At 42.9% G+C, this 26,184-nt stretch overlaps 1 protein-coding gene and 1 non-coding gene across 2 annotated transcripts; both read left to right on the top strand.

Moving 5' to 3' along the window:
* The first annotated feature begins 8,450 nt into the window (after positions 1-8,450).
* On the top strand, positions 8,451-24,921 carry ATP6AP1L (ATPase H+ transporting accessory protein 1 like). Its single transcript, XM_001511828.5, has 7 exons — positions 8,451-8,655; positions 12,612-12,652; positions 13,333-13,394; positions 14,868-15,109; positions 19,165-19,215; positions 21,679-21,919; positions 23,109-24,921. Exons 1-7 carry the CDS (start codon positions 8,561-8,563, stop codon positions 23,409-23,411), a joined length of 1,035 nt encoding a protein of 344 aa, XP_001511878.3. The 5' UTR covers positions 8,451-8,560; the 3' UTR covers positions 23,412-24,921.
* On the top strand, positions 11,629-11,766 carry LOC114816194. Its single transcript, XR_003763963.1, has one exon. It is a non-coding gene; the product is annotated as a small nucleolar RNA SNORA7 (small nucleolar RNA).
* Positions 24,922-26,184: the final 1,263 nt, after the last annotated feature.

The raw sequence follows: 26,184 nt of genomic DNA, 5'->3' as shown, positions 1-26,184 counted from the left end.
TACGAACTACAGTGGCTCAGTGGAAAGAGCATGGGCTTGGGAGTCAGAGATCATGGGTTCAAATCGCAGATCAGCCGCTTGTCCACTGTGTGACTTTGGGCTAGTCACTTAACTTCTCTGTGCCTCAGTGACTCCATCTGTAAAATGGGGATTAACACTGTGAGCCCCACATGGGACAACCTGATCATCTTCTATCCTCTCCAGTGCTTAGAACAGCGCTTTGAAAATAGTAAGTGCTTAAAAAATGCCATAATAATAATAATAATGTTGGTATTTGTTAAGCGCTTACTATGTGCCAAACACTGTTCTAAGCGCTGGGGTAGATACAGGGTAATCAGCTTGTCCCAGGTGAGGCTCACAGTCTTAATCCCCATTTTACAGATGAGGTAAACTGAGGCACTGAGAAGCTAAGTGACTTGCCCAAAGTCACACAGCTGACAGGTGGTGGAGCCAGGATTAGAACGCATGACATCTGACTCCTAAGCCTGTGCTCTTTCCACTGAGCCACGCTGCTTCTCATCATCATTAGTCCTTAGTGCTGTGCTTGGCACATAATAAGCACTTAACGAATACTGTGATTATTATTTACTGAAATGAACAGAATGGGCTCAATCAGTGCTTCGCATGTTCAGGACATAGAACTCTTACCTCAGACAATCCTGTTTTTTCCACTACAGAAGGGTGAGGACAGAGCAGCAGCCCAAGGTTGCCTGTAATTTTAGAATGTCGGTGAGGGGGTTCTTGTGGCTGAAGCTGTTGTGACGGTTAGACTCCAAATAGACTCTGAGTGGAGAGGCGCATACAACTAACTCCTGTGGAATTCATTATTGTCTTTGTCTTTTCTGTCGTTGCGAGTTTCCTTGCCTCTGTTGTCAACCCTATCCTACCTTATCTGTAGATTGTGAAGCTCTTGAAGCCAGGGACTTGGTCTAATTTTCATCTGTGTGCTTTTTCTCAATGGTTAATACAGTGCTGTGCACAGAGTACTTAATAAATGCTATTACCACTACTATATAGACAGATAACAAACATTACCCAAGGGAACCATACAGAGGTTATGGTTTGAGATTTGAATTCAGGACTTCAAATTCCAAGGTGAATGTTCATCCATTAAAGCACAGTTCCTCTTTGAAGGTCCCCCTGCCTCCTCCAACTGGAAACAGATCGCTACATGTGGCGGTTTGTGACCTAAATCAGGGAGTATATGATGTGATAAACGGATGTGTAGAGGGTAAATGATAGCAGCAGTCTGACTGTACGGCAGGACTTGGATTTTTAGGGAGTCTTGGGAAATTGTTTGCAGTGGAATAATTTGTGGGAGATTCTCCAGCCCTCCAGAGAATTGAAAGGACAAATAGAGCAGAAAGGACCTAAGAAATGTTTTCCCAGCAAACTAAATATAGGGTAATAGTTACTGTGTTTGTACAAGGGTGAAGTAGGACAGAAACAGAATTGGCATGAGATGGCTCTAGCTGTGGTTATCAGCCACACAATAGGCTTGTGGAGACAGAAGGAGGCAGATTGTCACTGTTGTCACAAAGAAAGACATATCACTAAATTCTGAGGCTGAAAGGAAGTTGAGATTAGTCTCTGGAAGTCAAATCGGCTACTATGTAGAAAAGTGCATATGTTTCAGGAGAAATGTGTGCTCTGGATTATATAGGCTACTTTCCAAGCCTCTGCACACAATAAGTGCTAAATAAATACCATTGATTGATGCTGAGGACAAAGATATGCCCCAAGCATTTAAAACTGTGCTGTGCACCCAGAACACCTTCAGTGGCCTTGGACAAGCCACTTAACTTCTCTGTGCCTCAGTTACCTCATCTGCAAAATGAGAATTAACACTGTGAGCCCCACGCAGGACAGGGACTGTGTCCAACCCAATTTGCTCGTGTCCACCCCAGTGCTTAGTATAGTACTTGGCACGTAGTTATTGCTTAACAAATACCACATTTAATTCATTCAATGAATATCATTGTTCAATTACTGCCATAGGGGGTTATTTGAGATGTGCCGCTCTATGTCTTTAAAATGTTAATTCTGACTTCCCCATTTTTGAGTGTCCTTTTTCAGTTATCCTAATCTGTGTCTTCCACTCACTTTAGAAGGTAGTGTAGTCTAGTGGAAAAAAACACACCAGCCTGGGAGTCCAGAGGCGTAAGTTTAAGTCCTAACTCCTCTATTGGCCTATTGTGCTACACTTATTGATAATAATAATAATAATGTTGGTATTTAAGTGCTTAGTATGTGCAGAGCACTGTTCTAAGCACTGGGGTAGATACAGGGTAATCAGGTTGTCCCACATGAGGCTCACAGTCTTAATCCCCATTTTACAGATGAGGTAACTGAGGCACAGAGAAGTTAAGTGACTTGCCCACAGTCACACAGCTGAGAAGTGGCAGAGCAGGAATTCGAACCCATGACATCTGACTCCCAAGCCCGTGCTCTTTCCACTGAGCCACGCTGCTTCTCTCTTCTGCCCGAGCCTCAGTTTCCTGAGTATGCTGCCTAGATAGCAGCTAAGTAGTTTAACAAAAGGTAACTTGTGAGAAGCAAAGGTGGATTTCAGGATACTGATGCCTATCACTGGGCCCACTTATTCAACCAATTAATTTTTGAAATGTTAAATGTTTTATATACGGTTCTTATAACCCTGAAGTAGTTAATTTGGGTCACACATTCCTAAAAGCAGCACCATGATGTCAGTTGTCAACTTGCTGGAAACTGGTACAGGGTGCTAGACTGTATGTCCCCTTTTCCCCACCAAGACAAAAGTTAATAAATACTGATTTCACAAATAATGAGCTTTCTTAAAAACACTTGTCAGCATTAAGGATGACTGCTGTACTTACAAAATATTTGGTGTTTACTTTTCTGAACATTTGTGGTGTTTTCCTTTCATGGAATGAGGAACAACAAACACAATTTGATGCCTGGAGGTATCTAGCAAATGAAAAGAAATGAAAGGAAACAAATTACATTAGGTTCTGTGGAATAACATACCTGTGTGCGAGTGCCAGTTCAGTTTCCTGGCATTGCAATGTATAATCAGCCAGAACTGCATAGATGATTCAGAAATGAAATATTCTTTTTTCCTGATTATTTATGAACTGTCGGCTGTGTGTGGTGGCCTTTTTTTAACCTTGAATGCATGTGGAATGATGTACTGGATAGTTTGTTTTTGTCACTGAGAAACTGCATGTCCTTTTCTATAAAGATGTTGGCATCCTATTCATTCTTTGGAAATTGAAGCGAACTACATGCAATTCGGTATTCCTAATCCCTGAGAGAGAAAATCTCTTTTCCAGTTATGATAATACAAAGTGGAGAATTTGCTTTTCTGCTGGCTTATAGCTTGTAAAATAACTTCTCTGTGACTGCTTTTCTCCCTAAAGTCATAGATTTTAGCTACAGTCAGAAAATCACAGCTCAAGTGTGACAGCTATTCTAAAAGTCATAAGCGTGAAACCTACCAGCTGGCCCCAATTTTATTGCTTAAAATATTCTTGCAAAGTAGGAAAGTGTTTTCAATTCCAGAAAAAGTGTAAAATATGTTAAAATATCAGCCCTGGGAATGTATTACAATGGTATTGATTTATTTTTTAAAATACAGTACATGATTATAGAATAGGATACAGGAACTTCTGTGAGAACACTCCTGTCTGAAGAAGGAATCGTATGACATTTACTTGGAAATATGATTTGGTGGAATGAGCGTGGCTCTGAAAGTCAGGGGATCTGGATGGTTTTCTGCCGTTTTTCTGCCATTCGCTTGCTGGTCTTCAGGCCTTTTCTCCCACTGTCTCTCTGCCTTCATCCTCAGAGAAGGGAGAGAAGTGGGGGTGGAAGAAGAGGCAGCAGCTTAAGCTAGAGGTTTAGAAAAACCTAAGGAAGAATGTTTCTAGTTGTGCTACATTTCCTTTGCTAGAAAGGGATGTAGAGGACTGAAAGAGACAGATGGGAAGTGCCAACTAGGCATCCTCCTAAACCAGTCAGAAACTCTGACAGAGAGCCCATTAATACAATCCCAAATACAGTCCACATGGGCAGTACTTAGTGATATCAGCCTAATTCTAAGATGATGCTGAATTATTATGATACCGTTCTCTGTTTCTCAGTTCTCTTTGGGTTTGAGGGAAAATGAAACAGGACGTATTTGGGCTTTAAAGTCAAGTATTATATGAAACAAAGGCATAGTAGTAGTTTTCACTTGTGCATTTTAGGAGGCCGGAAGAGAAGCAGCCTTAAACCTAATCCTAAACAACGTGGCATAAGAATTTTACTCACTTAACCGGATTCAGCCCAGGTTAACAACTTGCAGCTAGTTCACCCAGGGAATCAAATATTTGTGAGGAGCTTAAAAGTCCCACAGCATACCGTAGTGGATAGAGCATGGGCCTGGGAATCAGAAGGTCTTAGGTTCTAATTCCAGTGCTGCCACTTGTCTACTGTGTGAGCTTGGGCAAGTCACTTCACTTCTCTGTGCCTCAGTTAACTCATCTGTAAAATGGGGATTGAAACTGTGAGCCCATGTGAGGCAAAGGATGGTGTCCAACCCTATTTGCTCATATCCACCCCAGTACTTTGTACATAGTCATAGGCACATAGTAAGTGCTTAATAAATACCATCATTATTATTGCCATTATCAAAGGCCTAGACAATGTTCCTTTTCTGCTGCCGTTAGAGACCTAAGTAAGGAAGACTCACTATCCATTATTTTCTTTCTCCACCCTCCACTTATGAGGCTCATTAATTCAGCAGTTTTTAAAGAGACCTTGAACTCTGTATTGATTTTAGGGAGCCCTTGAACTTGAATTGGATAAGCTCTCAGTGGAGTTCAGATCTGGTCTGTTTTACAAACACTTTTAGTCACCTGGCTGATGGGAAAGACTGAGTAGAGTTAGCCTTTTATAGACCTTTATATGAACTCTCTCCTACTCTCTCTTGCAGAATGACAGTAGCTGATAGGACAGTGTTTAACTGTGTTTTGGGTGTGTACTGCTGTGAGGGTATGTGCACACTTGCTTGTCTGGATATGTCATTTGCTTTTGTAAAATATGGTTGTGGAGAAATTATGTTTACCAATTATTTTCAGTCAGTAATTATTGTATATTAATGACAACGGCAGTCTAGTCTTTATGGTTGAAGGGCAACTTTCCAAGGCTGAGAGTTTGTGAGACACTGAACTTAACTAAGATATCTTAGAAAATCTAAGGTAGTTTTGTTCAAATTTTGCAAATCTGGGGACACTACGACCTTCACCCAAATTAAATGAAAGGGGCATCTGAAATATCTATGTGGTTACAGATTTTCTCCCTGGAAATTAATTTACCCATCCCTTTTATCTATCGGAACTCTGGCTCCCAAGTTAAAGAAATTAAGTATTTTCAGTTTCCTAGTGGTTAGTTCATCTCACCTGTATTTCAGTTTTACTTAATTATCTCTGTGATTCATTTTACTCTCTAAGTTCAGAAAGAAATTTTTCTTCATTTTGGGAGAGGAAGTGGAGCTAAAAAATTTGACCAAGAAACTAGGGTGTGAGCGAAGTTTAGCAAGCTAACTGTAACTGGAGAGGTTCCTCACTGGCAAATTCAAATAAAGGGTAGTGAATAGTAATGACCACTGATGGCACTCAATAATTCCAGACATCTTTTGCCTATCCTCTGGCAAACACAATATTGGGCAGAGGATAGATCGCTGAAAATTGGGCTGTCAGGTATAAAAATGGCCACAATAATAGAAAAGGATGTGGGGAGGGTGGGGCCTTATTTTGAAGCAGCCTGTTCCTTTGGGCACTCTGCTTCTCAGGATTTCCAACCCTCTAAGTAGTATCTCCTTGCTCTGGACTGTAACAACAGCAACCTCCCAGGTCTTTAGCTCCAGCTGCTTGTTTCCCAACTAGTCATCCCCGGGGTGAACATCCCCTATCAACATTCTCCCATCGCCTTCCTTCATCCAAGTTCCTAGATTCCCCACTATATTCCAGTCAGTATGAAGACCAATAGTTGTCTAAACCATATGCCCAGTGAAAGACTCATTCATTCATTCATTCATTCAATAGTATTTATTGAGCGCTTACTATGTGCAGAGCACTGTACTAAGCGCTTGGGATGAACAAGTCGGCAACAGATAGAGACAGTCCCTGCCGTTTGACGGGCTTACAGTCTAATCGGGGGAGACGGACAGACAAGAACAATGGCACTAAACAGCGTCAAGGGGAAGAACATCTCGTAAAAACAATGGCAACTAAATAGAATCAAGGTGATGTACAATTCATTAACAAAATAATAACGAAAATATATACAGTTGAGCGGACGAGTACAGTGCTGTGGGGATGGGAAGGGAGAGGTGGAGGAGCAGAGGGAAAAGGGGAAAATGAGGCTTTAGCTGCGGAGAGGTAAAGGGGGGATGGCAGAGGGAGTAGAGGGGGAAGAGGAGCTCAGTCTGGGAACGCCTCTTGGAGGAGGTGATTTTTAAGTAAGGTTTTGAAGAGGGAAAGAGAATCAGTTTGGCGGAGGTGAGGAGGGAGGGCGTTCCAGGACCGCGGGAGGACGTGACCCGGGGGTCGACGGCGGGATAGGCGAGACCGAGGGACGGCGAGGAGGTGGGCGGCAGAAGAGCGGAGCGTGCGGGGTGGGCGGTAGAAAGAGAGAAGGGAGGAGAGGTAGGAAGGGGCAAGGTGATGGAGAGCCTTGAAGCCTAGAGTGAGGAGTTTTTGTTTGGAGCGGAGGTCGATAGGCAACCACTGGAGTTGTTTAAGAAGGGGAGTGACATGCCCAGATCGTTTCTGCAGGAAGATGAGCCGGGCAGCGGTGTGAAGAATAGACCGGAGCGGGGCGAGAGAGGAGGAAGGGAGGTCAGAGAGAAGGCTGACACAGTAGTCTAGCCAGGATATAACGAGAGCCCGTAATAGTAAGGTAGCCGTTTGGGTGGAGAGGAAAGGGCGGATCTTGGCGATATTGTAGAGGTGAAACCGGCAGGTCTTGGTAACGGATAGGATGTGTGGGGTGAACGAGAGGGACGAGTCAAGGATGACACCGAGATTGCGGGCCTGCGGGACGGGAAGGATGGTCGTGCCATCCACGGTGATGGAGAAGTCTGGGAGCGGACCGGGCTTGGGAGGGAAGATTAGGAGCTCAGTCTTGCTCATGTTGAGTTTTAGGTGGCGGGCCGACATCCAGGTGGAGACGTCCCGGAGGCAGGAGGAGATGCGAGCCTGAAGGGAGGGGGAGAGGACGGGGCGGAGATGTAGATCTGCGTGTCATCTGCGTAGAGATGGTAGTCAAAGCCGTGAGAGCGGATGAGTTCACCGAGGGAGTGAGTGTAAATGGAGAACAGAAGAGGGCCAAGAACTGACCCTTGAGGAACTCCAACAGTTAAAGGATGGGAGGGGGAGGAGGCTCCAGAGTAGGAGACCGAGAATGATCGGCCAGAGAGGTAAGAGGAGAACCAGGAGAGGACAGAGTCCGTGAAGCCAAGGTGAGATAAGGTATGGAGGAGGAGGGGATGGTCGACAGTGTCAAAGGCAGCAGAGAGGTCAAGGAGGATCAGAATGGAGTAGGAGCCATCGGATTTGGCAAGAAGGAGGTCATGGGTGACCTTAGAGAGAGCAGTCTCGGTAGAGTGGAGGGGACGGAAGCCAGATTGGAGGGGGTCTAGGAGAGAATGGGAGTTAAGGAATTCTAGGCATCGATTGTAGACGACTCGTTCTAAGATTTTGGAAAGGAAGGGTAGTAGGGAGATAGGACGATAACTGGATGGGGAAGTGGGGTCAAGAGCGGGTTTTTTTAGGATGGGGGAGACGTGGGCATGTTTGAAGGCAGAGGGGAAGGAGCCCTTGGAGATTGAGTGGTTAAAAATAGAAGTTAAGGAAGGGAGGAGGGCAGGGGTGATGGTTTTAAGAAGGTGAGAGGGAATGGGGTCCGAGGCGCAGGTGGAGGGGGTGGCACTTGCGAGGAGGGAGGAGATCTCCTCTGAGGATACTGCAGGGAAGGATGGGAAAGTAGGGGAGGGGGTTGTTGGGGAGGAGGGGAGAGGTGGAGGGGTGACTTTGGGGAGCTCAGACCTGATCGTGTTGATTTTCGTGAGGAAATAGGTGGCCAGATCATTAGGGGTGAGAGATGGGGGAGGGGGAGGAACAGGGGCCTAAGGAGAGAGTTAAAGGTCCGGAACAATCGGCGGGGGTGACGGGCATGGGTGTCGATGAGGGAGGAGAAGAAGCTTTGCCTGGCGGAGGAGAGGGCAGAGTTAAGGCAGGAAAGGATAAATTGACTCGAAATGTGGCCAAAGGATTTTGTATTTCAGAAGGAGCTTAAATGATGTATTTTTTTCTGTATTAATCTTTCTTAAGATGAATAATGAAATACCCTCAAACGGTAGAGCCATTATAATATTTTAAGGCTTTTTGTGTACACTCAGTCCACGATAGCTCAGATGCTGCTTTCTATTGGTCGAATGTGCCATCAGTCATATGACCTACAAGCCCACTGGCTCAGGTCTCTTTGCTAGAACAGATTAACTGATGTGCTTGCTTTGAAGGAATTGAATCATTTCTCCATGGAAAGACAAATCCCTTATAGCTTTTTACTCGTTGTTTTATCTTTAGGATTTTCACTGTCCAAGGACCAAATGTTTGTAAGCATGGATGCAAGGTCAGTAATATGACATCTTTTAATTCAATGTACCTGTGAAGTGAGTGTGTGTGTGTGTGTTGTGTGTAAGAGAGGGAGAGAGAGAGAGAGCCGATAGTTCTGCAATTACTCTATTATCTTTGGCCAGATACATTTGATTTCAGTTCAAAATGGTTGGCTCCAATTAGGATTCTTTTCCAGGTCTGACAGATATTGAGCTCAGGTAAAATAAATCTTTGATAAAAATGCATGTTGCCTTTACCATTCTTGACTATTCTTTGGGCACAAATATACGTCTATATAACTATGTTATTCATGCACACACTTAGAAAAATGACCTAAAAAGCTTCACTCTTCAGGCAGTTTTCTTCTACTAGATTGAATGTTACTGTTTCTTTTCCTTCGTTTCCTCCACAAGGAACATGGAACGTGAAATAGCAACCCAGATGTAAGCCTGCTCCAAGAAAAAGATGTGTTAAAAACTATATTCATTGAAAGAGGTTTATTATTGCCATACAGGCTGGAAGATCACAGAAACCAACTATGACATCTATATTTGTATTTCTATTGTCTTTTGAAAGTCTTATTTTCCAACCTATTAGGGAATATAAATAGAAACTATAAAATAAAACAACCAAAGGAGTCAGCTTCTGAAAGTTCAGGCTCTCCAAGTGGAAATAGCAAAATTAAATCATTCACATCATGTCTTCCAATTATGAATAATAAGTGGCTGCCAGCATATGCAGCTGGCAATATAATCTGAGCTTATAGGGCAGTGGGGACGTGTGGTAAGTTGGTTAAACTTGGAATAACTAATTTTTGAGTCAGTATGATGAAAGCTACGTGACTTGCTATTCTCAATTTACACATTTGAAATCAGTGCCTTCATTCACTTTTACATTTTAATGGTACTTAGGAAGTTCCTTTATTCTTCAAAACAATTGCAATAGTGAAGTTCCTCACCACTTTCCCAACCATAAGGATTTAGTACATTATTACTGAGCACAATTTGTATATTTTTTCTTTATAGATGTTCTTTTGTGTAAGACAGATAAAGTGAAATAAAGTTAATTAAACATGAATCGGGCAAGAATTTTGAAGTGAATATAGGGTTGCAAAGATGATGGACATAAATAGATTCTCAAAATTACCTTGCTTTGTGATTAAAGGCATCACTGCTACCTGTTTCAGAATCTAGAATTTCATGATCTTGGGATGGCAAGTAAATAAGTGTCTGTGAAAATGTACAAAAAGGACCCAGTTTTCTAACACTGGCTACCGTGGCTTTCTTTCCCTTAGATTCACATACTTCATCCAGGAGTAAAATATCACTTACTTTATGATTCATACATCAGATGGTTTTAGACAAATATCTTGGACAGATACTTGGGGTAAAAATAATAATCAATAAAGGCCTCAGATAGAATTGATTTTGCTGAACATATCTTTTCAAAACAAGAAAGCAAAACAGAAGAATTACAAACTCCTACCCTAAAAACATGTCTACTAACAAGAAAACCTCTGTCTTGTGTGAACCATGGTTATAATAAACAAGCTACTCTTCTTTATATTCATGATGAATAATGTCCCATGACAGATAGGATTTTACACTTTATTCATACACAGAAGCTCCTTTAATTTATTAGTATTTAGAAAACACTGATTTGTATAAAGAATAAACCAACTTTACTGCAGTTGACAGAATGAATAGAAAAATAAAAATGCAGCTCTGTGTTATTGTGGTCTTAGAGCTAATGTTTTCCAAAGGAAGGCTGATATTTTTCTAAACATGTAGTGAAATAACAGTTGCAAAAAAATCACCACTAAATGTCATATTAGGAGAATAATATCATTGAGCCAGAGGCTTGTGAATGGTATCTTCTTAACACTATCTCCTAGCAGGTAAATATCCTTCAGGAATATAAGACCAACGGTTGTGTTACTGAACCCAGTCACATAATTTCATCAGTTTTTGTTGCTGGAAAACAATTTGTCAAAGTAATGTGCATTAATATGTTGTAATAGCTCTGAGTTTTTAAGGAATCAGATTCACAACAACTTACATTTCCACACTTGGTGTGGAAAATGTAGCACTTGGGAGTAGTATTCAATATTATTCAGTGAAAACAATGACAACATCCTCATTCAGACTTGAAGAAAATTTCCTCAAATGAGATTTGCAGGCTTCCATGAGAGGAAGCCTTCTTAAAGTCTTAGATTGTCTTTTGGTCCAGATATGTAAACCACTGTTGCTTGATTGGTTATATAGAATTTGGAGTAGGGAATGATTGGGATGTTTAGGCCAAACCACACTGCTTTTTTCAAGGAGGTTGCCTCGGTGCCAGAATGATGTGCAACTGTCTAAATGGAAAAAGTAACATCCAAGCAAGAATGGCTGCTGTTCAGAAATGAGGCTATCACTTTTTCTGGGTGCTGTACTTCTCCACTTAAAACACTTACACCTTGTCCTAGAATTAATTTAGATGAGGTGTTGAGAGAAATTAGATATTACCCTGGACCTTCGGGGTTGGGAACACAGACATCTTTCTCGGGGCTTTGGGCAAGACTAAAGCTTCTGCCCAGGACAGCTAGTAAACTGAATAGCTTGAAGGCTGGGATTTTATCTGTATTTGTGTTTTTTAGTTATTTATTCATTTATAAAGGGAAAAGGAAAGGTGTAGGGAGAGAGTTTGAGAAGAGGGGTGACTTCCTGCCAGCAGTCCCATTGCCGATCCTGCCACCCAGGCAGAAATGGTGATGACTGGTAGGAAAGAATGTTTGAGGACAGAAAGAGTGAAAGGGAGGCTCCTTCTCCTCATTTTCCTCCACTTCCTCCTCACCTCCATTTTCATCCTCCCTTTGGGTGTCAGGGTGAACTCCTGAAAAGCAAATTAAACCCAGCAACTTCTAATCTGGGCAACTTTAGCAATTTGGAGAAGATGCATTGGGTTAGCAACAAGTCAGCAGACATTGGTCTGCTGTAACATTTGCTTTCACCTCTCAGGGTCACATCTGGAGAGTTTCCAGTCCTCTATCAGTCTCAACTATGGGAGGGACAGTCAAGCAGAGGCATATCCATTCCATTCCTAGCTTGGTTAGTGGCTTGCAAGTGGAAGGCAATCTGCTGCAAATCGAAACTCATCTGTGCTGGGCAGCAGCGGCATGGGAGAGAGTCGAGGGTGTAGAGTCAGGTTTAATGCATGGAAGAAGGCAATGGTAAACCACTTCCATATATTTACCAAGAAAACTCTATGGGAACGCTTGCAGACAGAGGTGGGGAATTCTGGGAGAGATGTGTCCATGGCTTGGCTATAGGTTGGACATGACTCGACAGTATAAGACAACATCAACAACAACATTTGCTTTGTCTAGAATCAAACAGTAATATTTGGATGTTGGGAAATGTTTAGTATTGACGTACTTCATAGTTGACATTCTTGCTCACTGGAAATTTGGAAAGTCGGAAAATTTTCTTAGAGAAAAATAATCTGTAGTCCTGCTTAGTAGTAGAATATATATAGTTTTGCTTGTCTAGACAGTTCCAGCTAGTAAAAATAATTGTGGTATTTTGTTAAGCACTTACTATGTGCCAAGCACTATTACTAAGATAATCAGGTCCCACTTGGGGTTTACATTTCCAAGTAGAAGGGAGCCCAGGTATTGTAGATGAGGGAACTGAGGCTCAGTGAAGTGACTAGCCCAAGGTCATACAGAAAGTACGTGTCGAGGCTAGGATTAGAACTCAAACCCTCTGACTCCCAATCATGTGCTTTTCCACTAGGCCACACTGTAATCAATATATTAATGGTATGAAAGATTACACCCAAGGAGTTTTCACCATGATTGCAGAATTATATATGATAAAGATAACCCCTTACCACTCTGAAACAGCAAACTCTGACTTTTAATATGGAAATGTATATTTGACTGGAAACGTAGATTGTTAGTGTCTGTTTTCCCCCCTTACTCTTTTTTAGTTCACGAATGTTTTCAAACCAAGACCTGGTCCTCAGAAATGGTAAGACTTTTCATTTGCTTTTGTGCAAAGCTCTTACGAAGTGACTCACTTCAGGGGCAACTGGTTAGATGTTGAAAGTTGTTCAGAAATATTAGCTTTAGGCCTGCACCCCTTCCCTACATCAATGGTATCCTTTTAACCAGCGATGTCCTCCCTCCATCTCTCCTAAACAGGGATTTCTGGTAAACTTAGCCACTGCCTACTCTCCCTTCGTCCCCATTTTCCCTGGCCTTTTTGTGAATCGGTTTCAACTCTGCTAGCTACATAATGAATCTGTTGTATTTACTGAGTGTTTTCTGTGTGTAGCGTGGCTCAGCGGAAAGAGCCTGGGCTTGGGAGTCAGAGGTCATGAGTTCGAATTACAGCTCTGCCACTCGGCAGCTGTGTGACTTTGGGCAAGTCACAACTTCTCTGTGCCTCAGTTACCTCATCTGTAAAATGGGGATTGACTGTGAGCCTCACGTGGGACAACCCGATTACCCAGTATCTACCCCAGCACTTAGAACAGTGCTCTGCACATAGTAAGTGCTTAACAAATACCAACATTATTATTACAAACTGCTTGGGAGAGTGCAATATATGAGAATTGGCAGACACGTTCCCTGCCCACATGACCAAAAACAAGAAATGATGTCAGCTTGTTATACTCCCTTTCACTGATAGCATTTTTCCTTTGGCAGATCAACAGATGGATGGAGATGTGAAGAAAAATCTGAGTTTTAAGACCTCTCCAGCTTCCCAGGTATGGAATTACAGTATCTGGAAACTAGATCGTAAGACTCTAGGGATGTTTATTTATAGCTCATTGAATAGTTATTTTTACTTGGTTAGTTGCTATGGAGATATCTTAGTAAAATTTTGTACACTGAGCCTTCATTCTCTGGATCTGTTAGTGCTGTAATGATTTAGCCTTTGCCTCACTTTGGCTTTAGATGCTCTTAGATCTGGGATTAGTTTGGCCTTTTGGGGTTTTTTACATCTGTCTGCATTTCCTTTTCATATGGACAGACTGAGTTCTTTCCACCTCAAGTTTGGGTGACTGCTAAGCTTTCTTCTTGCTCTATCCTTTAAAGTAGGCTGAGTCTCCAAATGGTACAGTATGAACAGTGAGCAGCAGAATCTAGCCTCAAGGATGGGAATTGCCCAGGAAGGTATTAAAGGTTTGAGTTTCCACTGTAAAACCCTCTATGGCCTGGGTCCTGGTACCATTCAAGATTGTCCCTCTCTCCCTGAATGGTTTTAAGGTAGAAGAGATCAATATATAGCAATCCCAAATCTCAACTTGAGGCAGTGGAAGCAGAAGATTTTCAAAGAAGGACTGATCCTTCAGAATTCCCTTTCCTCCACTGATTTGCCACAGGCTGAATCTGTTGGTCCACTTCAGGACCTTTTTTAGAAAAGTATTTCTCCTAAAATTGATCAAGATGGCAGTGAGTTGTTGATTTGGGGTTTTTTTTTGTTTGTTTTTTGTGAAAAATCATGCTCATCTGCAAGTGCGGCCTCGATGCCTGCTGCCTTCAGTTGTGTCACAGTTGTGACCATCAAAATGATTGATTACTTTTCTGCCTGACTAGGATTTTATGGATCCTGGGCCTGCACTGGGCTCTCTTGCCACTGTTTCCAACCCCAACCCATTTTACACCATCATCCTGAGTCTGGCTGACACATCCACCAGTCTTGTTGGGCTGACTAGTAAATCGATAGCTAAGAAGACCTTGTTCCCAAAGCATTGATGGCTTCACTGTAGGCTTTAGACTGTGTGCTCATGGTGGGGAGGGAAGGTGTCTACCAACACTGCTATATTGTACTCTCCCAGCTGCTTAGTACAGTGCTCTGCCCATAGTAAGTGCTCAATAAATATCATTGGTTGATTGACTGATTGATTTACTATAGAGGTGATCTGCTAAAGAGCAGTGTGAGAGTCTTCAGCTGCAAAATCCAAGTCTTGGGGAGGATGAGATCTTTAACTAAGAAGGAAACCAGCAACAAGTAGGAAACCCCCAGAGGCCCTAAGAAATGGGATTCTAGATTCTATCTTTGTTTCCAGGCTTGACTCTTAAGTTATGAGTGCAGAGGCCTAATGTGGTGCTCACCGTGACCAGTCTATTCTGAATATAATAGATTAGCCATCCAGTTGAGAGGGGATTTTTCACTTTGAGGGGAAAAATTGACTCATTAATATCAGACTGTTGTACTATTTTATTTGGTCATTTAGGTCATCTATTCTGAATTTAGCCAGAAAGAAAATTCAGAAAGAGAACTGTGGAAAGCCTTCAGCCAGAGCCACCAGAGCCCTTTAAATGTATCAGTGAATGGAAGTTTGTGTATTCTCTTCTGGGCTAAAAGAATAACAGTTCAATTCAAAAATCAGACTCAGTTGGATCTGACGGATAAAACATTTGGCAATCAGGCCACCGTGGATGTCAGAGAATCAAACTGCAGTGAGGAAAATGCCATGTAAGTCCAAATGGAAGTAAAGGTAAACTCTCAATTATCTCTGCAAATAGAGGGTAGCAGTGGTGCAGATAATGCAGCCTCATGGGTAATTCAAAATGAGGGAGGAAGTTTATGCTTTGACTGGTCAGTGTGGGGAGGAGACCCTGGCATAAGATGTTTCAATATTGATCCTAGAGTTCTTGGCCAGGCATAACACATTTGTTAGTAGCAGGGGCTGGGTAGCTCTTTGCAAAGCTTCTTCCTCTGTTCATCTATCCTAGCCTAGGTGTTGCTTTGCTTCGGTGAGAAATGACATTTGTGTAGTATCTTCTATGTCCTCATATAGTACAGGCACTATACTAAGCATAGGATAGGTACAAGCTAATCAGAATGGACACCGTCTGTGTCTCATGCCTCCCCCGATTAGACTGTGAGTCCGTCATTGGGCAGGGATTGTGTCTATCTGTTGCCGAATTGTACATTTCAAGTGCTTAGTGCAGTGTTCTGCCCATAGTAAGCACTCAATAAATACTATTGAATGAATGAATGTGGGGCTCACAGTCTTAATCCCCATTTTACAGGTGAGGGAACTGAGGCACAGAGAAGTTCAGTGACTTTCCCAAGGTCATACAACAGATAAGTGGTAGAGCCGGTATTAGAGCCTAGGTTATCTGACTTCCAGGTTCATACTCTTTGCACTAGTCTATGTTGCTTCTCCAGACCTGAGTTTTTCTCATTTCATTTTTCACTTAATTACCACCATCTTTCACAGTGGATTAGTTTTCCCTTGTTTTACCCAGAAATGGATGGAATTACAAAAAAAAAACAAGAACCCACCAAATCTTGAAAGTTTCATATTTTCCAATTGCAGGCATGGTAATTATACTGTGACTTGTGAAGAAATCTAGCTGAATATCCTCAGATCTTTATCCTCTATACGTGACATTATATATGCCGGGCTTTAGAATTTCTCTCATTCTTTAACCCAAAACAATGTTAGATACTTTATTAAAGAACAACATATAGTTTGTGGGCCATTTTGGGTTGGTTTTACCAACATTACCAACAGCTGAAAGCTGTTCTCTTCCCAGACCACTTCTGAGAAGTATAATAATACTTCTTCCCCAGTGGGCTTTGTCATTTGTGAAAGATATGGTTTGAAATTGGGCAGTTGAGGGTGGATGCTTGCATAATACATGAACTTTGAAAACATTGTTAAAATAGATCTAGCAAAGCCTGCTGCTCCGGTAAACCACAGCTGTGTAAGCTGATCAGAACAATATGCTAAATGACACCACAATTAGCATTTGAAAGTCGATTCCGAGATCAGATGCAGAGAACTCACGGTTCATGAGCTGAGACTTTCCCAGATCCCTTAAAGGGCATTTATAATAGAGGAAAATGGTCAGCCCCATTCTCTTCTATGTTGAGGGGAGAAGACAGACAGATAATCTCTTTGGGGGTGTCCCTGACAGATTTAGGCAGAAGTACAGTTTAATCTCCTGCTTCCCCAGGCACGGACTCTGTGTTCCAACCATGTACAGGACAAAAACCTTGTATCTTGTGTGCCTTGCTGGTGAACTGTCCCTTTGGGGGACAGTTTTGTATGGTGGTAGAGATGTTTCTTTGTGTACCTACAGTGCTTGACACAGAGTAAGATCTTAACAAATACCATAATCATTATTATGCCCCGACTAGAGGACATTTCTAGTCATGAGTAGAACCTTCTGGCTGCCTGGGCCTGGCTTCCAACCTGGAACTTGGGGTGGCCCCTGAGGTTCTACCCCATGCTTCTTTCCTAGCCCAGTTCCTTTTCTCTGCTTGCAAATCATGCCATGAATCGTCTCATTATGGGTGTCTTCCCAATCCCTTCCTTCCTCATCACCATCACAGCTGAGTGTAGGGGAAGTGAAGCAGGGGAATGGCCATGAAGGTCATAGCTCCACCGAAGGCATGAAGGTCAGGACTCCATGATAATAATAATAATAATGTTGGTATTTGTTAAGCGCTTACTATGTGCCGAGCACTGTTCTAAGCGCTGGGGTAAACACAGGGGAATCAGGTTGTCCCACGTGGGGCTCACAGTCTTAATCCCCATTTTACAGATGAGGGAACTGAGGCCCGGAGAAGTGAAGTGACTTGCCCACAGTCACACAGCTGACAAGTGGCAGAGCTGGGATTCGAACTCATGAGCCCTGACTCCAAAGCCCATGCTCTTTCCACTGCGCCACGCTGCTTCTCATGGAAAGCAGGAAGGGACAAGATAAATACTGGGGGCTCCAGGGTGATTAATGTTTTCAAGGATGAGGTGCTGAAGCTCCAGCTGAACACTTCTGAGTTTCACATCTAGTAACTGAGCTTCCATTTGATTCTGTTGGTAGAAAAAACTACGAGGAATATTTGGTTAAGAAGGGTCAGAATGAAGATTAGTGAAGGAGCACACCCCAATAAATATGAGAATAATCAAGATCAAAGTTTAAGTTAGAAATAACCATGTTTTCTCTGGATAAGGGAATGTGCAATGAAATTCCCTACATGAGTTTTCAGAAAAGTGAATATGAGATACCAAACCCAGAACCATTATCATCTTCGACAGCATTGACTGATCATGTTACAAGTTGCAGAGCCCCATGCTCAACACGTATCAATCAATCAATGCTATTTATTGAGTGCTTACTTTATGCAGAGCACTGTACTAAGTTCTTGGGAGAGAACAATTCAACAGAATTAGCAGACGTGCTTAATACAGTGCTCCACACACAATAAGTGCTCAATAAATACGATTGAATGAATGAGCTTTCCATCTAGACGGGAGACAGGCATTTCTATAAATAAAAATTAATTGATAATATATCATTTAAAGATATGTACAGAAGTGCTGTGGGGCTGAAGGGAGGGCAAATATCAAATGCCCAAAGGTCACAGGTGTAAGTGTATACATGACACAGAAGGTAGGTACATACAACAGGACTAAGAGTTACTGTTCCTGCCTTTGAGAATAGCAGACATAAATCGCCAAGTATATGGGGTAAAATAAAACATTAGATCAAATGGGAAGAATGAGGCAAGACAATCAACATCACAACACATCGTGCCTCAAGATATCACAAAACAGTATTTGGTACATGTTTCATGCCTAGTTATTAGTTAGTGGTAATAGTATTTATTAAGTGCTTACTATGTGCAGAGCACTGTACTGTGTGCTGGAAAAGCATATACTGGGAGGAATTAGATACAGATCCTCTTGCTTGAGGTGCTCCTGATCTATGAATTAGGCCCTTGAAAAGACAGAAATGGTCATAAGATCAGTTGGGGGGCGGGGGGGGGGGGAAAGCTGGTCATATGTTCCCAAGAGTAGACCCTGATAATCAATTTGGATTCTATTCAAGGCCTTGTAAGTTATTTTCACTCCTGGAATTTTTTCAAACAAGTTTCCAAAGAGGACTGAGTCTTTCAGGGAATGCTTTTTCACTATCACAAACTGGGCATCAGAACACTATTTTAATAAAGATCATCAGATGATGTGTTTGTTGTTCTACCTTTCCCTAAACTGCACGGACCATCCAGTCTGAGTTCCGTAAAAGCACCAGGGTTTCAACATACTGCCCACCTCTGTGAATTGACTGATTTATCTTTGGCATCTTGCTTCCTCTGTCCAAGTAAATATGTGGAACGGTGAAGCAGTCTTGTCTAACCAAATCTCCCCTCCCAACTGCTTTGAAAATTAAGCAGAATAATTAAAATTTATAAAAATAATTGTCATATTTGTTAAATGCTTAAATGCTGGGGTAAATACAAGATAATCAGATCAGACACACTTCCTATTCCATATGGGGCTCACAGTCTAAGTAGGAGGGAGAACAGGTATTGAATCCCCAATTTACAGATGAAGAAACTGAGGCCCATAGAAGTTAAGTGACTTGCCCAAGGTCATCCAGCAGGCAAGCGACAGAGCTGGGATTAGAACCCAAGTCCTGGTATGTATTTAGGAACCTGACATTTTCCTGGTTTAATTTATCATTTTAGTTCTTGCAAAGTTATTTTGATTGTTTTCCCTTGTTTTATTTTATTTCCAGGCTTTCTCTTAAGTTTGGTGATGTTGACAACCTAAAGGGGCTTGACATCAGGTATGTATTAACGTTGGAAAATAGGTGAAGTTTTAAGGCTTGTCAATGGGACTATCAGTTTGGAGGGCCTCAGACAGTGAAAATGAGGATTAACTTCTTTCATTTGCCTCTAGACTATGAGCTCACTGTGGGCAGGGAATGTGTCTACTGATTCTATAATAATAATAATAATGTTGGTATTTGTTAAGTGCTTACTATGTGCAGAGCACTTTTCTAAGCACTGGGGGTAGATACAGGGTAATCACGTTGTCCCCCATGGGGCTCACAGTTAATCCCCATTTTACAGATGAAGTAACTGAGGCCCAGAGAAGTTAAGTGACTTGCCCACAGTCACACAGCTGGCAAGTGGCAGAGCGGGGATTCAAACCCATAACCTCTGACTCCCAAGCCCGTGCTCTTTCCACTGAGCCACGCTGCTTCTCATAAATACACATTATACTCTCCCAAATTCTTAGTGCAGTGAACTGCACACAGTAAATGCTCAATAAATTCCACTGGTTGATGGATTGACTGATTAAAACAGAATGAGGTACAATGAACTCCCATGACCAGGCTAAACGGAACTGAGAAGCAGCATGGCCTGGTGGGAAGAGCATGGCCCGGGGAGTCAGAGGACCTAGGTTCTAATCCTGGCTCTGCCACTTATCTGTCGTGTGACCTTGGGCAAGTCCCCTAAGTTCTTTGTGCCTCAGTTACCTCATTTATAAAATGAGGATTCACACTGTAAGCCCATGTGGGACATGGGCTGTGTCCAACCCAATTACTTTGTATTTACCTCAGAGCTTAATATGGTGCCTGGAACATAGTAAATGCTTCACAAATACCATAAAAAATAACAGTGCCAAAGCAGTATCCCTTTCCACATTTTCCTCCATCCCCAACACCTCGCCCTGCCTCCACTGCTCTTACTAGCTGCGGTGCAAGTGGCAGTAATAGTTCTGATGGGGTGAGGGTAGAGGGCTGACCATGAGGCGGGGGAAATATTGAGGCCCTACCCTCTCCCAAGCATGGCCAATACTACTAATAATAACGATAACATTTGTTAAGCACTTCCTATGTGCCAAGCACTGTTCTAAGCACTGGGGGGATACAAGGTAATCAGGTTGTCCCCCGTGGGGCTCACAGTTAATCCCTATTTTACAGATGAGGTAACTGAGGCCCAGAGAAGTTAAGTGACTTGCCCAAAGTCACACAGCTGACCACTGGCGGAGCCGGGATTAGAACCCATGACTTCTGACTCCCAAGCCTGTGCTCTTTCCACTGAGCCACGCTGCTTCTCTTCTTCTCAATAGACTCTCTCCCTTCTGGTTCTACCATGTCCACTGCACATTCTCCCCTCTTCTGTCCACACCCTTCCACCCAGCAGAAATGGCAGGTATTCCCCACCCTGTATCTTCCTACTAGTGACCCACAAGGCTCGCAAAATGACCTTCCCCAAACACGGTTTGCATCTGCTGCTCTCTCCCCTCCCTGCTCTCCCCTTCCCATTTCAGCTACATCTGCTGGAGTTGCTCTGGATAGCACCCAGCCCACTGGACACGTGATGGTTCTTAAATAGAATTTGATGGTGATGAAAAGTAGCTGCTTAGCTGGACTTCAGTTAAATAGAGCAGGCTGCTGTTCTTGTAGGAAAAGCATACATCTCTCTGGGAGAGCCCGGATAAGCTTTTGTAGTGGGAAGGTGATGGCGACGGGGATGTCAATGCAGGTTTTATCTGGACAAGGGACACTGCAGATTTTAAAACTTAGGAAATGGGATAGGCCTCTCATAGGCAAGCTGACTATTTACATCTGATTCCTGAGTTTTTAATATATTTATCTGAAAGAGAGCATAAATTTAGGGTTGATTTCAGTGTGTTTTCAGAAGTAAAATAACCTAAAGAGACTCTAATGGAAATGCTTTATTGACTGAGAAAAACAGCAATTACCATTTTTGAGGCTAACCCTGGTGTCTTCGAAGTGAACCCTGCAAAATATTAAGCATCTGAGAGATGGTCATTGGTAGGGAATTTCAAGAGTTGTCAGAACTGGCTCTTAAAGGGTTCGTATGGGCCCGTATCTCTCCTGGCACAGGACTGTCTGCCTGGGAATTTCTTACTCAGTGTAGGTTCTAGATTTTGAAAATCTGATTCTGGGCCTTTATTTTTTTAGCCATTCATTGAGGACCGTTACTTTTGGAGGACAGGCAATGTTTCCTCTGGGCTGAGACTGTGGCAAGGAATGCGGTGGAAAATATAATTCTTCCTTTACATGGCACTCTGACAACCCTGGGGATACTCAGGCCCCTAGGCCTCATCTGCCCTATAGATAGATGAAGGGACCCCGAATGCTTAAGAGCCTGAAATCTTTTTCCAAAATAATTTCTTCCACGGGCCAAGAGAGGGTACTGTTGTGCTGTCCCTACTCAAAGGTTTGAACAATGAAAACATGGCTTCTAATTCTCCGTTTTTAAATAATTCTCAGGTTCTCCTTGACCAGTTATAACAAGTTGCCTGTACAAAGTTGGTTTAGTTTACACAGGATTCAGATTCTTTACAACAATTCAATCCAAGCAACTTTCAATGCAACCCGAATATACGCTCCATCAAGCTATTCCTTTCACTGTGAACGCGTCAGCAGCCTACAGAAGTATGACCCCATCTTGATACCCAGCTCCACGAATGATGCCTCCAGGCTGTGGGAAGTCACTTTTATCGATTTTCAGGTAATAAGCAAGACCAAGCAAACACATTCCCTGTGCTAACTGGGAAGCTGTTTGCTCTGGGAAACTGTTTGCTCTCATAGAAATTAAAGATTCAGTTGAGAACATCATCCAAAATCTCCCAGGGAAGGATCGAGGCAAACAGAATTAAAAAGGCTATTTAAATTCTAACCCTTGCTTTCTGGTAAAAGCGATGGAATGGGATTAAAGACAGAAATACGTGCCTTGTTAAGAGGGATGCTTTAAAGCAATCTGTTTGAGTCTTCATGCCCGGATCCCACCACTATATAATTATCAGCCACAAGCAAGGGAGGAATGCCAATCTTCCTGGAAGAGACAAAAGGGGGCTGGAGTCTGAAATTGAGGGAGTGACATATCCTGGAGTGAGAGGCCCAGCCTCGAAGAGGCAACCATTTTCTTTCCCAGTGGGGAGCAGGGCAGTGAATATAGGAGAGAAGATAAGGACTACTTGCTTAGTAAAAGTGGCTCTTGGCAGTTAAACATAGGGAAGGATCTGTCAGCCAGGAAGGTGGTAAAAACAAGGCCAGGAATAGCCTAGAGGTTTTTTTGAAATCATTTGAGTAAGATGAGGGCAAAAGAGACTTTTCAGGCTCAACTTCCCAGTTATTGTCACTTTTGAGACAATAACTTAATTGTTGTGCCTGATCAATGTCACCAGACAGTAGGTTTCAACTGCTCACCCTGCCCGTTTTATAACTCTGGGAAGAATTTGCTTTGCACTGACTCTCTAGTGGGATTTTTTTGTGACCTTTTTCTGGAACTTTCCCAAGTACTTAATACAGTGCACTGCACTCAGTGGATGCTAAAGAAATTCCACTACTTCTAGTTAGCACTACTGCATCCAGTAGGTAATTTCCAATTTCTTCCTTATGAGTGATGGGAGAGGGAAAAGAGTATCTTTATAACTTACGACTGAGCTAGGTATCTATTGGCCACGAGACTTTTGAAAGTGGAGAGATTTTCTAATGGATTCGTAGCATACCAAAAATCCAAATAAATCAATGACTCCAAATCCCCTGATGGGTTTCATTATACCCTGCTTTCCCCTAGCAGTGGGATAAAGTTCTCCCTCACTCTTTGGCTCAAGGATCTTCACCTGGAGCCAAATCAGAGAGTAGAGCCCGGGGCAGAAACAGAACATTCCACTTCACCTCTTCCTTTCTCTTGGCAGATTCAAGGCTTTCACATCAAAGAGGGTCAGTTTGCCTACACTAAAGACTGTGCATCCTTTTTCTCCCCGGCTATTCTGATGGGCCTGGCCACCTCCCTACTCCTACTCTTGGTTCTGGCCTATGCCCTCCACATGCTGATTCACCTCAAGTCTCTTGACAGGCACTATGAGTGTAAAGCTTCTCCTGCTTACTTCTCCCCCTTGAAAGATCTCACCAGAGCAGAGGAGAAAGAGCCCCTGAGAAGCTACAGCAATGAATACTATGAGCTTCAAAGCCAACAGTTCGGTCAACTTTATATTTAGCCATGTATGTCTGCCTTCGGGCCGTAATAGGCTGTGGATTTTGTTCTTGTCGTTCTGTGATGTTTGGCTTGTAAATTAGTTAAAGGTTTTCAGCAAATGACTTGATTTAAAAAGGAAAAAAAAAAGCAGAACGGATTGCTTGGTTGTGCTGCTTAGTCATGAACTGGCCTCTTGAGAGGCAGTCAGAGCAGTAGAAAAACATTCCATTGAGTCAGGAGAAATGAAGGGTTCGGCCCAAAGTTAGCTTGAAAGGAACAGAAGGCGAATGCACATGTTTAGAACTTGAGCGAGGGAGCAAACAGCCACGAAAGAGATACATGGGCTAGACAGGGCGGCTGCCGCTGTTGCTGTCCTTAGATTTCCAAGCACCTCCCCTGACTTGGTTTGAAGCCCCGGAGAGCAGTCTGTCGGGATGTTTGTCTCAACACTTTGGCCAGAACTGCATCGACTGGAAGGCAAGATCCAAGTTCATGGACAAGATTGCTCACCCAGTCATGATGCTTCCTGGAAACCACCTGGGGAGAGTTTCAAGCCATAAATTTTGGTCTCAGAGTTGGCTATGGTTTGGTATCTGCCTGATATTTCCGTATTTGGTTGTATACCTTCCCTTAAATCACGCACCCTTTATATCACTTTATAAATTGTATTTCCTTCCCAGTATAAGCAGGAAATATATTGCTAAACTGCCCCCTGCACCCGGCCTCCACAACGGCATGGACGGTTGGACCGGACTAGGTTTGATCCATTTCCCATGACAGAGATGTAAAGTGCAGTAGAGCTGTCCTGTTCAATTAATTCCTTGCAACCATGCTGGAAAATGCAACTAGGGGCTGGCACAACAGATCACCTCTGATCCACCAGGAATTACTTCCAACTCAACAGCCACAAGCATCATCTAAAGTCATAGAGAAATCATGCAACAGTGATGATTACATGGATGACCTCATCCTAGAGGCAGATGTCCAAGAATCCCTGCAAATGATTGTGAACACCGTTGCAGGGTCAACTCGGTGCTATGGACTCACAATAAGTCCAAAGAAGAACAAGGTAACAAATCAGCCTGCATCTGGAAAACAGCATACACAATCAAATGTATTCGTGAGCAACATGGAATAAAATACCATCACAGGATTATGTTTCTTAGGCAGCAACTGTCTGATGATGCACTGATCGATAGGGAATAGAAAACTAAATAAAAATGGCCAGATGTCCTCTGGGGGGTGGGGGTGGGGGGTGCTATGTGAGCAAGGGAACAAAGTATTATCAGGCTTCAGATCAAATGAAGCTGTGGTGCTGTCTGACACTCTCTGTGATTTCAAGTCATTTGGTCACTAGGGACGGGGGAAGGGAAGCCTCACATGCTTCTTTATCTTTCTGCTGTAGCTGTCGGAGTGGAAGATCATCTGGACGGGTGAGTGTGAATTAGAGTGTGTATGTTTGACTCCAAGTGCTTAGTACCTTGCTCTGCACATAGTAAGGACCCAATAAATGCTATTGATTGGTTGACTCTCATTTTGTTCTTTTCCTCTCTCCTTTGCTTCACTTTTCTCCTCTTTACTTTTGAAACTCTCTCCTTACCCCCTTAGGGGGTATCTTCACGACATGGCTAAGGATCAATTCCATTAACCAATTTCACTTCCTTTTTTTTTCCATTTAGTATCTAACAATGAGACTGCTAAAAATATAGCCCATGTAGAAATGTATAACTGCATAAGCAGCCCATCTACTGGAACGTCCCTAGGATGACTTTATTTTTGTTTGTTTTGGGGCTTTTTGAGGGTATTTGTTAAGATGTGATTATATGTTGGGTACTGTTCTAAGCACTGGGGTAGATAGAGAAGCAGCGTGGCTCAGTGGAAAGAGCACGGGCTTTGGAGTCAGAGCTCATGGGTTCGTATCCCGGCTCGGCCACTTGTCAGCTGTGTGACTTTGGGCAAGTCACTTCACTTCTCGGTGCCTCAGTTACCTCATCTGTAAAATGGGGATTAAGACTGTGAGCCCCACGTGGGACAACCTGATTCCCCTGTGTCTACCCCAGCGCTTAGAACAGTACTCGGCACATAGTAAGCGCTTAACAGATACCAACATTATTATTAAGATAACCAGGTTGTACACAGTCCGTGTCCCACATAGGGGCTCACGGTCTTAATCCTCATTTTACAGAGAAGGTAACTGAGGCACAGAGAGTTATGTGACTTGCCCAAGGTCACACAGCAGACAAGTGGAGGAGCTGGAATTAATTCTGACTCCCAGTCCCAAGGTCTTTCCATTGGGCCATGCTGCTTCTGTGCCTAGAAGAAGAATGAATGTTGGTATTTGTTAAGCGCTTACTATGTGCCGAGCACTGTTCTAAGCGCTGGGGTAGACATAGGGGAATCAGGTTGTCCCACGTGGGGCTCACAGTCTTAATCCCCATTTTACAGATGAGGGAACTGAGGCACGGAGAAGTTAAGTGACTTGCCCACAGTCACACAGCCGACAAGTGGCAGAGCTGGGATTCGAACTCATGAGCCCTGACTCCAAAGCCCGTGCTCTTTCCACTGAGCCACGCTGCCTATTGAGGAGACACTTGCTCTTTAGACATTCAGTTTGGACTGAAGTCTGATGATGTGTTAGAGCCTCCTTCTGCCTGCCAGTCTCCCAGAGGAATACTAGCCAAAGAGAATTTAAAAAAATTAAAGTCCACATCAAGCCAAAGTTATATGCAAGGTAGGGTGGCTATATTAATTCCACCCGTATAAGTATGAGAGCAAAGATGTAAACTGTAACAAAT

Source organism: Ornithorhynchus anatinus, chromosome 1 (genome assembly GCF_004115215.2).
Source record: "Ornithorhynchus anatinus isolate Pmale09 chromosome 1, mOrnAna1.pri.v4, whole genome shotgun sequence".
Lineage (NCBI taxonomy): Eukaryota > Metazoa > Chordata > Mammalia > Monotremata > Ornithorhynchidae > Ornithorhynchus > Ornithorhynchus anatinus.
Note: the sequence above shows the minus strand (reverse complement) of the source record. Positions and strands in the feature narration are given on the sequence as shown.